The sequence below is a fragment of the Puccinia triticina genome, chromosome 16A, assembly GCF_026914185.1.
Source record: "Puccinia triticina chromosome 16A, complete sequence".
In the NCBI taxonomy this organism is placed as follows: Eukaryota; Fungi; Basidiomycota; class Pucciniomycetes; order Pucciniales; family Pucciniaceae; genus Puccinia; species Puccinia triticina.
The window spans coordinates 4,463,482-4,476,041 of record NC_070573.1 but is presented as its reverse complement, the minus strand read 5'-3'; the positions used below and the strand labels follow the sequence as shown (position 1 = coordinate 4,476,041).

The 12,560-nt window shown below is 49.5% G+C and overlaps 2 protein-coding genes across 2 annotated transcripts; one reads left to right on the top strand and one right to left on the bottom strand.

The window, feature by feature from the left end:
• Positions 1-381: 381 nt before the first annotated feature.
• PtA15_16A413 (uncharacterized protein) lies at positions 382-5,499 on the bottom strand (the record flags this gene model as incomplete). The annotated part of the gene is made up of 5 exons (XM_053164101.1): positions 382-2,512; positions 2,604-2,666; positions 2,737-2,793; positions 2,882-4,328; positions 4,437-5,499. The coding sequence occupies 5 exons, from the start codon at positions 5,497-5,499 to the stop codon at positions 382-384; spliced, it is 4,761 nt and encodes a 1,586-aa protein (XP_053028060.1).
• A 2,267-nt stretch (positions 5,500-7,766) lies between these two features.
• On the top strand, positions 7,767-9,138 carry PtA15_16A412 (uncharacterized protein; the record flags this gene model as incomplete). Its single annotated transcript, XM_053164100.1, has 7 exons — positions 7,767-7,858; positions 7,971-8,005; positions 8,137-8,206; positions 8,299-8,429; positions 8,508-8,660; positions 8,734-8,943; positions 9,038-9,138. The coding sequence occupies 7 exons, from the start codon at positions 7,767-7,769 to the stop codon at positions 9,136-9,138; spliced, it is 792 nt and encodes a 263-aa protein (XP_053028059.1).
• Between the last annotated feature and the right edge of the window lie 3,422 nt (positions 9,139-12,560).

Here is a 12,560-nt window from a genome sequence, read left to right as displayed (position 1 = left end):
ACTAATTTTATGTTGCAAGAAGCCCATAGAAACACAATTTCAATAAGGACTCTGTGTAGGAGTTAACATGTAGTCACCTGTTCATGTCTGTCTTCTACTTTCAACACAGCCAGTTGCATCCAAGGGGAATCTGAGGAAAAATCCGATAACAGCCACAGCTGAAATCTGTCAAAGATAAGGAGGAAAGATTGACACGCAAAGAGTGACCAGAAAATAATGAATTGACAGGCATAAGATCGAGCAAGAGGCCTAAAATAAATTTACAAATGTCTTTGCAAGGCAATTAGGGTATGAGGTAGATGATATTTAGTTGTGAGTGAAACTCTAAAAAGCATGGAGTTGATAAATGATGGGATGCTAAAGACTGCGAATGGAAATAAATCAATAATCAATATCGGTATCGATGCCATCACCATCCTCCTCAAGGTAGTTTTCCAGGAACAGTTCATCTTCGGGTCTCAACTGTAAGCTGATCAATGAGCTACGATGGCCGTTGCTATGTTGGTCTTCCGAGCCATTTGAGCGAGCGGCCGTGCGGGAGCTGTGTCCGCGGTGGTGGTCGGCGAACACGGTGGAGCTGGGTGAAATAGCCTGGGATGATGCGGAGCTGCTCCTGGAGTGTCTCCTGTCGGACTCCCGTTGTACCCAGTACACGTCTCGAGAGCTCCGTTCATCCGGCTCTTCTTCCATGATCACGTCCTCTCGCAGCTCATCCTCCGAGTTGGCCTGCTCTTCGTCCTGATCGTCGGTGTGAGACTGTCCAGACGAAATCGAACGGGAGCCACTTGGACGGCGCGAGTTTATCTGGCGACTGCTCAGTCTTTCGTGGCGGATATACCGATGAGATGATGTCTTCATTGGGGAAAGCGGTGAGCGGAAGTCCGGGACAGAGCGTTGAGCAGGTGACTTCCGCTGAGATATAGCAAATTCACGCGTCCTTGGACTAATCGCCGATTCGATCCCTTGTGAGCCTCGGCTTCGCGAGCTTGATGCTAGGTTCCTTAGGTTGTTCTGCGACTTGGACGCATGCAGCTGGGGACTTGTCACCAGACGGCAGATGGTACTATTAGATTCCACAGATTCTTGCCGGACGCGATGAGGTGGATTGGATAGAGAGGTGTGCGAAAATGAAGATTTTCGCATAGAGCGACCTTGGGAGCCACTGTCACTCTTTCTAACACTATATTCTTCAGCCCCAGGTGATCTCAGAGGGGCATGATTTTGATAAGATGGACCAGGCTGCGGTCTCACATCGCGCGAAGAGCCAAGGCCTTGCGAAGAAGCCGTGGAAACCGTCCGTAAGTCAACTACTGCCCGCTTCAGCTCATTGGCCATCGAGTTAGCTCGAGTTTCCAAACGTGACTTTTCGAGCTCCAATGTATCAGCCAGCCTGCTTAGCCAACCGATCTCCTCCCGGGCTCGATTTAATTCTTCGGTTTTCCAAGCATCCTCGGCCAAAAGTCTCTCGCGCTCCCGACTCAGCTCTGCTTCTTTCTCCCTAGTTTGCTCCAAAGTATCAAGTAGATCATCTCGCTCGGCGGCGAACGCCTCCCTGGTGTGCTCCAGCTTGACGCGTTGTTTTTTGATGATCGTCAGTAGCTCAGGTTTGGTCATGAGTCTGAGGCTGAATTTGTTGAATTTCCCACTGGCCATGTTGAGCGCAGACTCCTCGTTGACGGAGTCAAGACCAGAGCGACTAGCCTGATTGGACAAGCTATGGCTAGTTCGTTCAAATAAAGAATCGAGCTCACTACCGCTTTCCGAAGACTCTTCGTCGTGAATTGATAGGCTGATCGAGGAAGACGCTTGGCGTTGGCGGTGAGGTCGTGAGTTGGCTGGATCCGGTCGTACTCTTGACTGACTTAGAGCTGATGAAGACCGTGAGAGGGCGGCTAGCGTGCTGGAGTCATTCAGTGGCCGTGCAGGCAGCCAACGAGGTTCTTGACCACCCCCCTGACCCGCCAATCGCGACAATTTGCTAGCCTTCTCGGGATAAGCGTTGTGGAAGGAGTTTTGCCTTTCTCTTGCCCACCCTTGACCTTGAGAACTCATGCCCGTGTCTACTCGCATCCGCTCGGAAAGGGGCGTCTGCTTGCCCGAGTGACCGTGAGAGCTTGAGCCTGTGTCTGCTCGCATCCGCTCGGAAAGAGACGTCTGCTTTCCCGAAGGTACCCGATTAGATCTGTGGGTCGTGGAGATGGGGGAGGGGGTGGTCACCTGAGTTGAATATGACTCTGGAGTATCATAGCGGTACTCAGTCGAAACAGATGATGTGAGTGAAGGTTTTGTTTGCCGGCGGGGAATAGGTGCTGCAGTCTCCATATTGGAGTTAGAAGTTTTCTCAAAATCTGTCGAGGCCATGCCTCTCAATCGATGTTGAGCTATGGGTAATCGGCTAGGTACGACTGAGGGCACTGATCTTTCTGCTTGGCGGACAGAATCATTGGGCGGAGAGTCGGTAGGTGTTTCGCACTGACTAGGGAAGGCATGTTGGGGAGAGGAAGTTTGTTGGCTGTGGAATGAAAATTGGACGGAAACAGTGTCATTGATGTGAACAATTGAAGAGGAACGTTTTATCAATAGTTGAAAGGCATGCGACTCACGGATTTCTGCCGGAAACTGTGACAAGAGATGCGCTTTGCTGTTTTACATTTGTTTCTGATGTCCTGTGATGAGTATGTTGATTATCAGTGAGTCGCGCTCATGATTAGTCAAAAGAAGAATGATCGGGCATACGTAATCTTCAATGAATCATCAACTAGTTCTCGATTCTCTTCCGCCTTTAGATTTTCCCTACACAAGTGCAAGTTAAGCAAGCATGCCCAATCTTCAATGAGCAATGTGACATGCTCAAGAGTGACCAGCTAATGAGATGACTCACGTTAGTCCAGGAGCAGGGTTGGTCGGAACGGAGGACGCTGCCACACTGTTGCGGGCGTTGGCCTTGTTAGATCTGGAAGTAATATCTGCGGGCGGTATTACGGTCAGTGATAGATCTGAAATGTTTTCTTGGGCTACTGGGGACGGCTTGGGGGACGGCTTGATTGAAGCTTCTTTGAGTTGCTGGACTTGATTTTGAAGGCCAAGAATCATTTGACGGGCTTGTTCTAGCTCAAGTTGAGATTGAGTATTATTAGACGGTGGATCTGGTGTTTGGGAGCGGCTATCCGGAAGATTGGGCCTCTGCGAAGAGGACGGAAGCGGTGAAAGAGACTTTTCATATTTCAAAGTGGGTTCTACGGTGGGGAAAGAAGAGTTGATTGTAGACCGGAATGGAGACCCCGCAGACGGTGGTACAGGAAGGGGACTTCGTGGACTTGATGGATTTGTGATGTGAAGAGGAGATGTCGGGGAGCCAAGCTTTTCGGATTTCACAGGCGTCGATGGATGCGGCGAGGGTGACATCAAGCTGCGCGTCGATGGCCGCGTTGGAGAGCGTTGGTCACTACCCAGGGATGGGAGCGGCGAGGTGCAGGTATCACTCTGGGCCGATAGAAGTGAAGTGGACGATGGACGAGATTCTTGAGTAGACAGTGTCTCATGTGTTGAAGAGGGGCTCTTCGCGGCAGGAAAAGCAATGCGCGACGGCTCGGTCGATGGAACTAAAGCAAGAGGTGGGGGTATAGAACGGACGGATGCTTTCGGTTTGGCGGGGCTTGAGTCGATCAGTTTGCAGTCGATTGTATCAGTCCTTTTGGCAAGACCGTTAGGATTGGCAAACAGGTACGAGAAATCTCCAAGGTCCAATGTGCCTGCTGGTGGTGAAGCCAGCAATTTCAAAGGCAGGTCCGCTACTTGGCTCTCAATAACAGGTTTGGTGACATCTGTCACCACTGTGGAGGAAGCAGCAGCAACTGATTTGAAGCCAAAGGTATCAGTGGGCGCAGCCTGCTGGCGATATGCCAAAGAAGATTTGAATACCGAGGGATGATACCCGTCCTCATGACTCGGCTCAGGGACCGGTCTATCCCCGTTGGTTAGACTGGATGAGAGCGAATCGGGTTCGGCTGACGGTGTGAACGATTGTGGTAAAGTAGGAGCGATGGTGGATGAAAAGGTTGGTCCGACGTAAGGACTCGAGGAAGCTTTCGAAGGCTGCTCAGATTGAATAGAAGAAAGTACTTGAGGGGCGTTCATGAAATCCGCCTCGTTGGAACCCAACCGGTTGAGTATTGGTGGCTCGGGATGAGTGGAAGGATGTGTGTTTTCAACAGCTAAGGAGGTCGAAATGGGCTCCAGATAAGCAAGAGCAGGCGGTGGCGGGTTAACATGCTGCGGTGGTTGATTGGTAGCAACAGGGCGGATAGAGTGAGATGGGTTGATTGACACTGCAAATTCGCGACAAGCAGTCAAAACAGAAAGGGCAGCGGTATGATTAGCTAAAGGAAAGCATTCGAGTTGTTTGCGGCATTTTTTTTTGTGAATGCACAGCTTACAGAGTGTACCGCTACCGCCGTGTGGGACTGGTGTGGGTCGGAGAGATTGCGCGTAGAAAGATAAATCATTGGTTGGTGCGTTTCCTGAGGGCGGCGTGTTCAATCGCTTGAGGTTTTCTGATTGAGGGTTGAGTCTCATCACCCTCGGACCAGCTTGGATGGGCGGCTTGTTGTTGAACTGCGGATAATTGCGGCGGCTAGAATTCGGATCAATCAGGATCCTGTTGCCTGGGGCTGTTGAGTAACCAGCGATTATTGATGTGGGCCTCGCGTAGTCATTCGATTGACGAGGAGTTCCTGGAAGACCTGATGGGTCCAAATGGACCCAATCTACTGGCTCATCCTTGGGTTGTGATGGACTGGTGCCGTTGGGTCGGTTGACATGACTCAAGGTGTTGAACTTTTGCTGAGCCGCAAGATTGTTTGGCGTGTTTAGCTCATGGTGAGATGCTTGGGTTGGATTGTTGACATGATCTGACGATGCTGCCAAGGACGGCGACAGATAGGGAGCTCCGGTTGCGCTTGAGGGGGTAAGCCCAGGTTGAGCGGATGGCTTGAACTTGGATGTGGATGAGAATATTTTCGACTTGAAGAGGCGGAAGGAGGATTGACCGGGAGCGGCCGATGACGCGTTCGAATTAGGCACGGACTGATCTTGAGCGCCCATGAATGAAACGAGACGAGAACGTGAGCTGAGCTGCTGTTGTTGAGGTTGATGAGGGGAGGCCTGTATAGAGCTGGCTGGCTGGAGACCGAGTGGGTCTTGGAATTGACAGCCGACACTATACCTCGGAGTAAACGATGTGGGGCAGCGGGGCGGATGGAGTTGAGGAGTTTGACTTCGATATGGTTGGTTCGAACAGCTGGAGGATGGACGAAGAAGAGGGTGGGCGGTAGGCGGATTGAAGTCTGACCTGAAGGAGTATTGCTTGAGACCATGCGCCTGGATCGGACTCAGAACTCGAGCATTTGGAACTGAAGGGGGAGGTGAGGGATCCCCAGAAGAGTCATGGGACTCGTTTAGACCGGTGCTGGATTTCCGCGTCCTGAAGACCACCATCATGAGCGATGCGGCGTGACGAAATCCCGAATCTGTGCGTGGAACTCCCGATCGCTTTCTCTCAAAGCAGGTGGCGATAGGGACAGATGGCCAAGGCGAGAATGGGTGACGGGCGATTGAGCCGAGGTTTTTCCGTCCTCCTTTTGTTTGCAAACAACTGTCCTGACTCGGGCAAGTTTGGATGAATCCCAGTCAGTCCGAGTGCCCAAACCGGAACTGGAAAAAGCTCAACTTGGGAGAGTGCGCCTGGGTCTGGACCAATGTGGCTTGATGGAGTGTATGAATGTATGCAGTAAATATTTGTGTCTTGGGTATTACCACCACCAGTCGAAGATGGACCACAAGTGATTGAATCGTATCAATAGGGCGTAGTGGCTGGACGCGAAGAAACAGAAGAAACATCATCATCAGCATGTGGCCTTGCTTGGCATCAGATCGACAGAGACTTGTACATATTTAATCGAAAGATGAGGATGAGCTACACCAGCACTGCACGGGTGTTTAATGCCTACTCAATTTCGTTATCCGGCCCCGATGACAGCCGCCTGCCGTCTTGAGCCGGGATGAGGCGTACCGGTTTGTGCTACCCCAGACAGAGGATTGCTTGCGCTGGCGATTGCTCCTCGGAAAGCACGATGTTTGCGCCAGTCTGTAGGCAATTTGAAGGGCCCGGATGTACCGATTGGTGATGGAGAGTGAGAGTTGAGACGGCACATAACATGGCTCGGCGTGCACATTCCTTAGACCATCTTGTCCTCTTGCTGCATGACCCGGTGGGATCTCACCATCACACACATCACATACAGAGTACATAAATTGGTTATTTATTTGTTAATTGTCCTCTCGTTACATAACTCAGCTTCCCGCTCGGGCTCCGCTTGAGAAAATACATACATATATCGCCGGTTAATGCTCCGGCAATCCCAGTCCTGATTCCCAGTCCATCCCGGTGGCGGCGCGGCGGCGGCATAGCTGATGCGTTCAGTTCCGTGCCTCAAACCGAGGACGAAAGGGAACCCGGTACTTGTAGTGGCCGCAAGTGTTCATAAGCACGGCCACGTGTGAAGACGGAGGATTATAGACCTAGAAAACCAACAACTTGACAATCTAAATACGTAACGAGCCATTTTATCGGAGCACCCAGCTGTTGCGTTCCCTCGGTTCGCTTAGCCCTGAGTCGGAAGTCCTGAAGTTCTCCAAAACGATCATGACGACTGCTTTCCTGAGCTTCGCTGTTTCGCATGGCTGGACATGTTCCCTGGGTCATATCCAGGCGCCAGAGAGGAAAATTGCCAGCTTGCTCTGGGAGATATCAGTGCCGAGTCTTTAGGCGATTCCTGGGAATCAATCGACCAGACGCCCAGCAATCAGGAATTCAGACTGGAGGAAACGCAACCAATTGTAACCGGGATAAACTCCAATACTCCGACCAGGTGACCGGCATGCTCAAGTCTGATTATTGCAGATGGCGATGCTCATGGGTTGAAGTACCCTGGCATTGGCCAGCGCCCCGCGAAGGTGTGGCCCTTCCTCAGTGAAACCGGGTTACGGAATCCTCACAAAACTCCGCCCCAGGCTCCTTCCTCCAGGAGTCCGGTCCAATATTTCAGGCCATCTCAACGAAAAAAGACATAATACCCAAGGGACTTGAGAATGTGCCAAAATCCTTTCGAGAGATCGTTCTGACTCGTCGGAAAGGAAGAACTGTCTTGATACCGTTACCGCTCATATTCACATACACTCCTCCGTACAGAAACACATCAGCATCGGCTGTCAATTTCCCAAATACATATTTAAATACAGGACAAGCCTCAACGGAGCTACATAAAGCATATACACAGTGCGCAGTGCAGTTTGCAGCGCTGTCTCTGCTGTTTGTTGTTTGCACCTTTGGGAATTCTTCCTAATTCTTCCAAGGCCCCACTACAGTTCACCTCCTTTCGAGGTCCCCATTGTCAGTCCGAGTCCTCAAAACTGTACGACAGCTTTATACATAAATCCGAACCACCATCACCTCTCAGGAGCCAGCCCCCAAGCCGAAGGCAAATCGTAAGTTCATCCGTGTGTATTGCATGCATCTTGTGTCAATGTCGTGTGCGTATCTAACTTCGCTTTCTTCCATCACATTTCTGATCAGGTACGATTAGCATACGTGCATCGCCTGTGGCTGCCAAGAGAGGAAGAACGCCCCATGCGATACCATCCCATCTTTCTTAATTTCTAATCAAGAACGCCAACCCTTACAGCAAGACTCAGCAAACAGTCAAAACATGAGTGACCAACGCACCTCCATATTTGTCCCGCGAACCTCGCTGAGGTCTCCCGGTTTCATAGGCCCAGTTATCGTAGCTACTGCGCTGCTGTAAGTCATGAAGACTCGATCGGTTTTTTTATTGGGGGGAGGGGGGGTTAGGTAAATACGCCCTGACTGACCGATGTTTGTATATACTCGTTGATCGCTTGGCACCAAATAGAGCGGCTTCGATCTTCACGGCGCCCTGGGATGATGGCAAGTTTGTGTTTGTGGTCGTTTGGAGGACTCCACCTACAATCCATTCAACTTACATGCTATTTACCTTTTTCTGTGTACAACCTCAATTGAACCCACCCCGCCAAAAAAAAACTTGTTTCACTCAACAGATTTCTCTGTTGTCAAAATTCAAGATCCGACATTCGTTGGGTTTATCGGTATCTGGGGCGCCTGCACCAGGTTCGTCGAAACTAAGCCGAGATCTTTTCAGTGCATTTTGAGCTGTTAACTGACAATCCCCATCGAAACGCCTGGCTTGTTGGTGCGCGTAGATACAATACCGATAACGCAACAACTGCCAACCCAACTGCGACGTTAACCGGAAACAGTACCCTTGATGCAATTATTCACAACTCGGGCAAAAACAGAGGCTGCTCTCGACCTGGAATTGGATGGACATTCAGTCAGCCTTTCTTTCCAACTTCAAATTACCATCTATACTCTCTAACCGATATGCCAATTCGTGCTACCTGAAAACTAGGCCTCCCCGTCAACAGTACAGGACTTGCTGGAATACCACTTCCCAATAGCACGATTGGCTTTAACGTAGACCCGTCAGAGAACACAAACGATCAGGTCTGGGTACAAGTTATGAGCAAATCACAATCTTGCTTACTGGTTACACATGTCATAGGTTTGTCCAGGCCAATGCATGTCCACTGACTCGTTGCTCAATTTGACTCTGACGATTGCAAATGATTTCATAGCTGGATTTCTGGCCACATTGGGTTTACTGCTGTTACTGATACCCTACAAGCCATTCGAGAAAAAATCACCTAGTTTGGCCAAATTCCTCAAGACCGCATCTACCAGCTTAATTCTGATAGGATTAGGAGCGATCGCATCATTGGTTTCATTCGTCCTCACGTTCAGTACAGCATTGAAGATTCGGAATAGCATAAATCAAATTGGTGGTGGTATGTTTCTTCCGCCCAGCCGAGCTATATTCAGAACTGTTCAGTTGACGGTAAATGCCCTGCGTTTGACACTCCCTCGACCTGTCATTATCAGGTGGTGGGACACATGCTTCGCTAGGAAACATATTCTGGTTCTCGATTGCCGCATTTTGTCTGTCTATACCTTCCCTCTGGTCAACAAGAGGGCCGATGTGAAAAGCAACCCAAACAATTTTCGATCCTTTGCACATTCGTTCGACTTATCCGTTCACGATATCAGACTGTCCCCCATCATAATTAATCAAGACAGCTAGAAAAGATATCAACACCTTCTGCTTCTAATACTGCAATTTCTTGCGACACAGTATTGCTATTTTTCCGACATGCAGCGACTGCATCACATTCTTGACGCTTGATACCCACTTTACGAAGTTACCTAAAGCATTCATTCAGACAACCCAAAAGATTTACGAAACAAATTTTCCGTCTTTTCTTCCGCATGTTATGGCACCAGTCTGATGTATTTTACAAACCTTCAAACTCTTGAAACCCCTTTTCTCTGACCATGTTAATAAGACAAGATATTCTACACCACATGAGTATAATGTCTATCATATTTTGTTCCTTCATCTTTTTATCAAATTGGGTTCTCTTTTTAACTTGGGTTTTCATGGTGAAAAGGTTTTTATGAGGGTGCTGTGGGATCAGGAAGTTGATCAACTCTTTATTCAACACCTATCTGTTAACCAGCCCATTGCCATTAAACAGTGACGAAATTGTTCTCCCCTTTATCAATCAATTCAGCTAGTACTACAATTCTTGGGCAAAGGGGAGAACAATCGATTCTTGGGCAAAGTCAATTGAAGGAGAAAGAGGAAGCAGCAGCAGGTAGACCTGCATCCTTCCAAGAGTCTGTGCCTGGATTGATGCCTCATGAAATCCAACTTCCAAGGCTACTTGGCCAACTTGAGTAGACCTGTGTACAATAAATGCACTGGCTATAGTCACACAGGGCCTGTACCATATAAACAAATTCCAATTTTGGATTTCAATTTCAATTTCTTTAAAATATGAAATTAACACCCAGTATTGCTGAAACCAGTGGGATCATCCAAGTCTATTAAAACCAGAGTTTTGTGGGAAAAAAATTCAAGGGTTTCCCCTATTTTTTATCCACAAAACAACAAAGAAAGGGTTTTCCCTATCTTTTAATCACACAAAAGCAAAAAAGGCTTCCCATATCCAAGGAAAGCCTCTGCAAAAAACGCAACCTAGCCCAACACCAGCTGAAGCTGCTGCACCCAGGCCCATACTGCCGCCCAACTCACCGGATGGGTCAAACAGTATGTGAGGAAGGCCCCCAGCAGCGCGGTGGCAATCTGCTAAGTGGGGGCCAGCTCTTTAACCCCCCAGGCTGTGCAAATGCATATTCAGCAGCGGGAGAGCGTGAGACGCACTTCCAGCTGGAATTACAGACAAAACGGATGCGGCTGGGGGGAGAATCAGACCAAACTTAGCACAAGTCCCTTGCCTGCAGGGGGGGGGGGGGGGGGGCGCAGCGCGAAGCGCCTCGCACGAAGTGCGACCTCCTGTCAGGGAGGGACTTGCATGGAATCTCTGATTCCTGGCTTGAGAGCCCCGCGTACAGCTCTTAGTTTTTGCAGGTGACCAACTTTGTGCCCCCAAAAACCCCACTTCCCAAAAGAACTGAGCCCCGCCCCGGATACCAAAGAAAGGCCTGCTTCTCCTCTTTAATTTGGCGGCAGTCACAGGCTGATAGCACTTGGTTCATAGCGTGGAGAGCAGTTTGAAAAAGGCCTCTTTTTGAGACACATTCCTGCTGATGTAAGCAAGAATGCAGTATTCAACTGCCTTTCAATAGATTGAAACAGCTTTTGATACAAAGCCACATGTATTTACAAAAAAGAAATTCTCTCAATATGGTCCGCTTTTCTTGGGGTTTGAAAACTTCAAATGCAAGGATCAGGCCTTATATTGGCAGCTACAAGACCTAAATTGCCTCAGAAGAAGCACACTCCTGAGCACTTCTTAAGTCCTGAGGGGCAGCCTCAGCGGGCAGATGGTTGATTTACAAAAAAGGAAATAGTGAAAAAAAGCCTGATACAGGCTGAAATTCCTGGGGCTCTCAGGCCAGATACAGGTTTTTGCAGGTAAGCCTCTCTGTGAGACAGAGATCCTGCGGGGCTGCCTCACTGGGAGGCTTTGTTAAGCTCGGAATCAGACTGGCCAGCTCGCGGTCTTATATACATCAAACCTGTCTAAGGGCATACCCTTTGGGAGAAGACTTTTGGTATGACTTTAGGCAGGTTATGCCCTTAGAGATGGTGATTTTGCTGGGCAATCAAGAATTTGGGGAAGTCTTTTTCCATGCTGTTAGGCAGATTATGCTGTTAAAAGGGTATGCCCTTAGACAGGTTTGACTGTACCCGAGCCCGCGGGCCTCTGGCTTCGAGTTGGACTTGCCCCCGCGTCCACAACAACAATGCCACCAACACTACCATTGCAAAAACGCCACCGCCATGGAACAAACGCCACCATCGATATGTACAGCAAATGCATGAAACGCGCCGGCCAAAGCCAAAACCTATCGATGACCAGTAACATTTGCCCTCGATGACCGGTCTGTGCCGGTCATCGAGGGAGTAGCACCTCCCCTCGATGACCGGTCTGTGCCGGTCATCGAGGGAGTAGCACCTCCCCTCGATGTCCGGTGCACACCGGTCATCGAGAGGAGTAGCACCTCCCCTCGATGTCCGGTACACACCGGTCATCGAGAGGAGTAGCACCTCCCCTCGATGACTGGTACACACCGGTCATCGAGGGGAATAACACCTCCTCTGGATGACCGGTGTATACCGGTCAACGCGAGGAGGTGTGAATCCCTCAATGGCCGGTAAAGACCGGTCATCGAGAGGACCTCCCCTCGATGACCGGTACACACCGGTCATCCAGAGAAGTTGTTATTCCCCTCGAGGTGCTACTCCCCTCGGTGACCGGCACAGACCGGTCATCGAGAGGAGGTCTTATTACCCTCGATAACCGGTCTGTGCCGGTCATTGGGAGGTGTGACTGATGACCGGTCCGCGCTGGTCATCGAGAGCTGTGAGTCCCCTCGATGACCGGTACAGACCGGTCATCGAGAGGTGTGATTTCCCTCAATAACCGGTGTGTACCAGTCATTGAGGTGACGTGCTACTCCTCTCGATGACCGGTGATGGCCGGTCATCGAGAGGTGTTATTACCCTCGATGACCGCTTGAATACCAGTGATCAATCTGATTTTGTTTTTCCCTCAGGAAACATCAAGGGTTGTTGTTTTGATATTTTTTCTTGTATCTGACTTCAAAGTTGGAATAAATTATAATAAGACTCAGTGACAACCATATTGGACTTTCAAACTCTCCAGCTACTTAGGCAAACTGAAAGCTTTTTCAAATAGAGCAGTGGAGACTGTCAAAAATTGAGCTGGTGGAATGAAAAATCTGTTCAGCAGATATGATTTTGATTTCAATGATGGGAAGGCATCAAGCTTATCATGTGTACTTTAGGATTCCCATTTAACCTCAACACCAAATTCAACTCCCAGTTCCAGGCAACAAGGCTAACCTACTCAGGCTA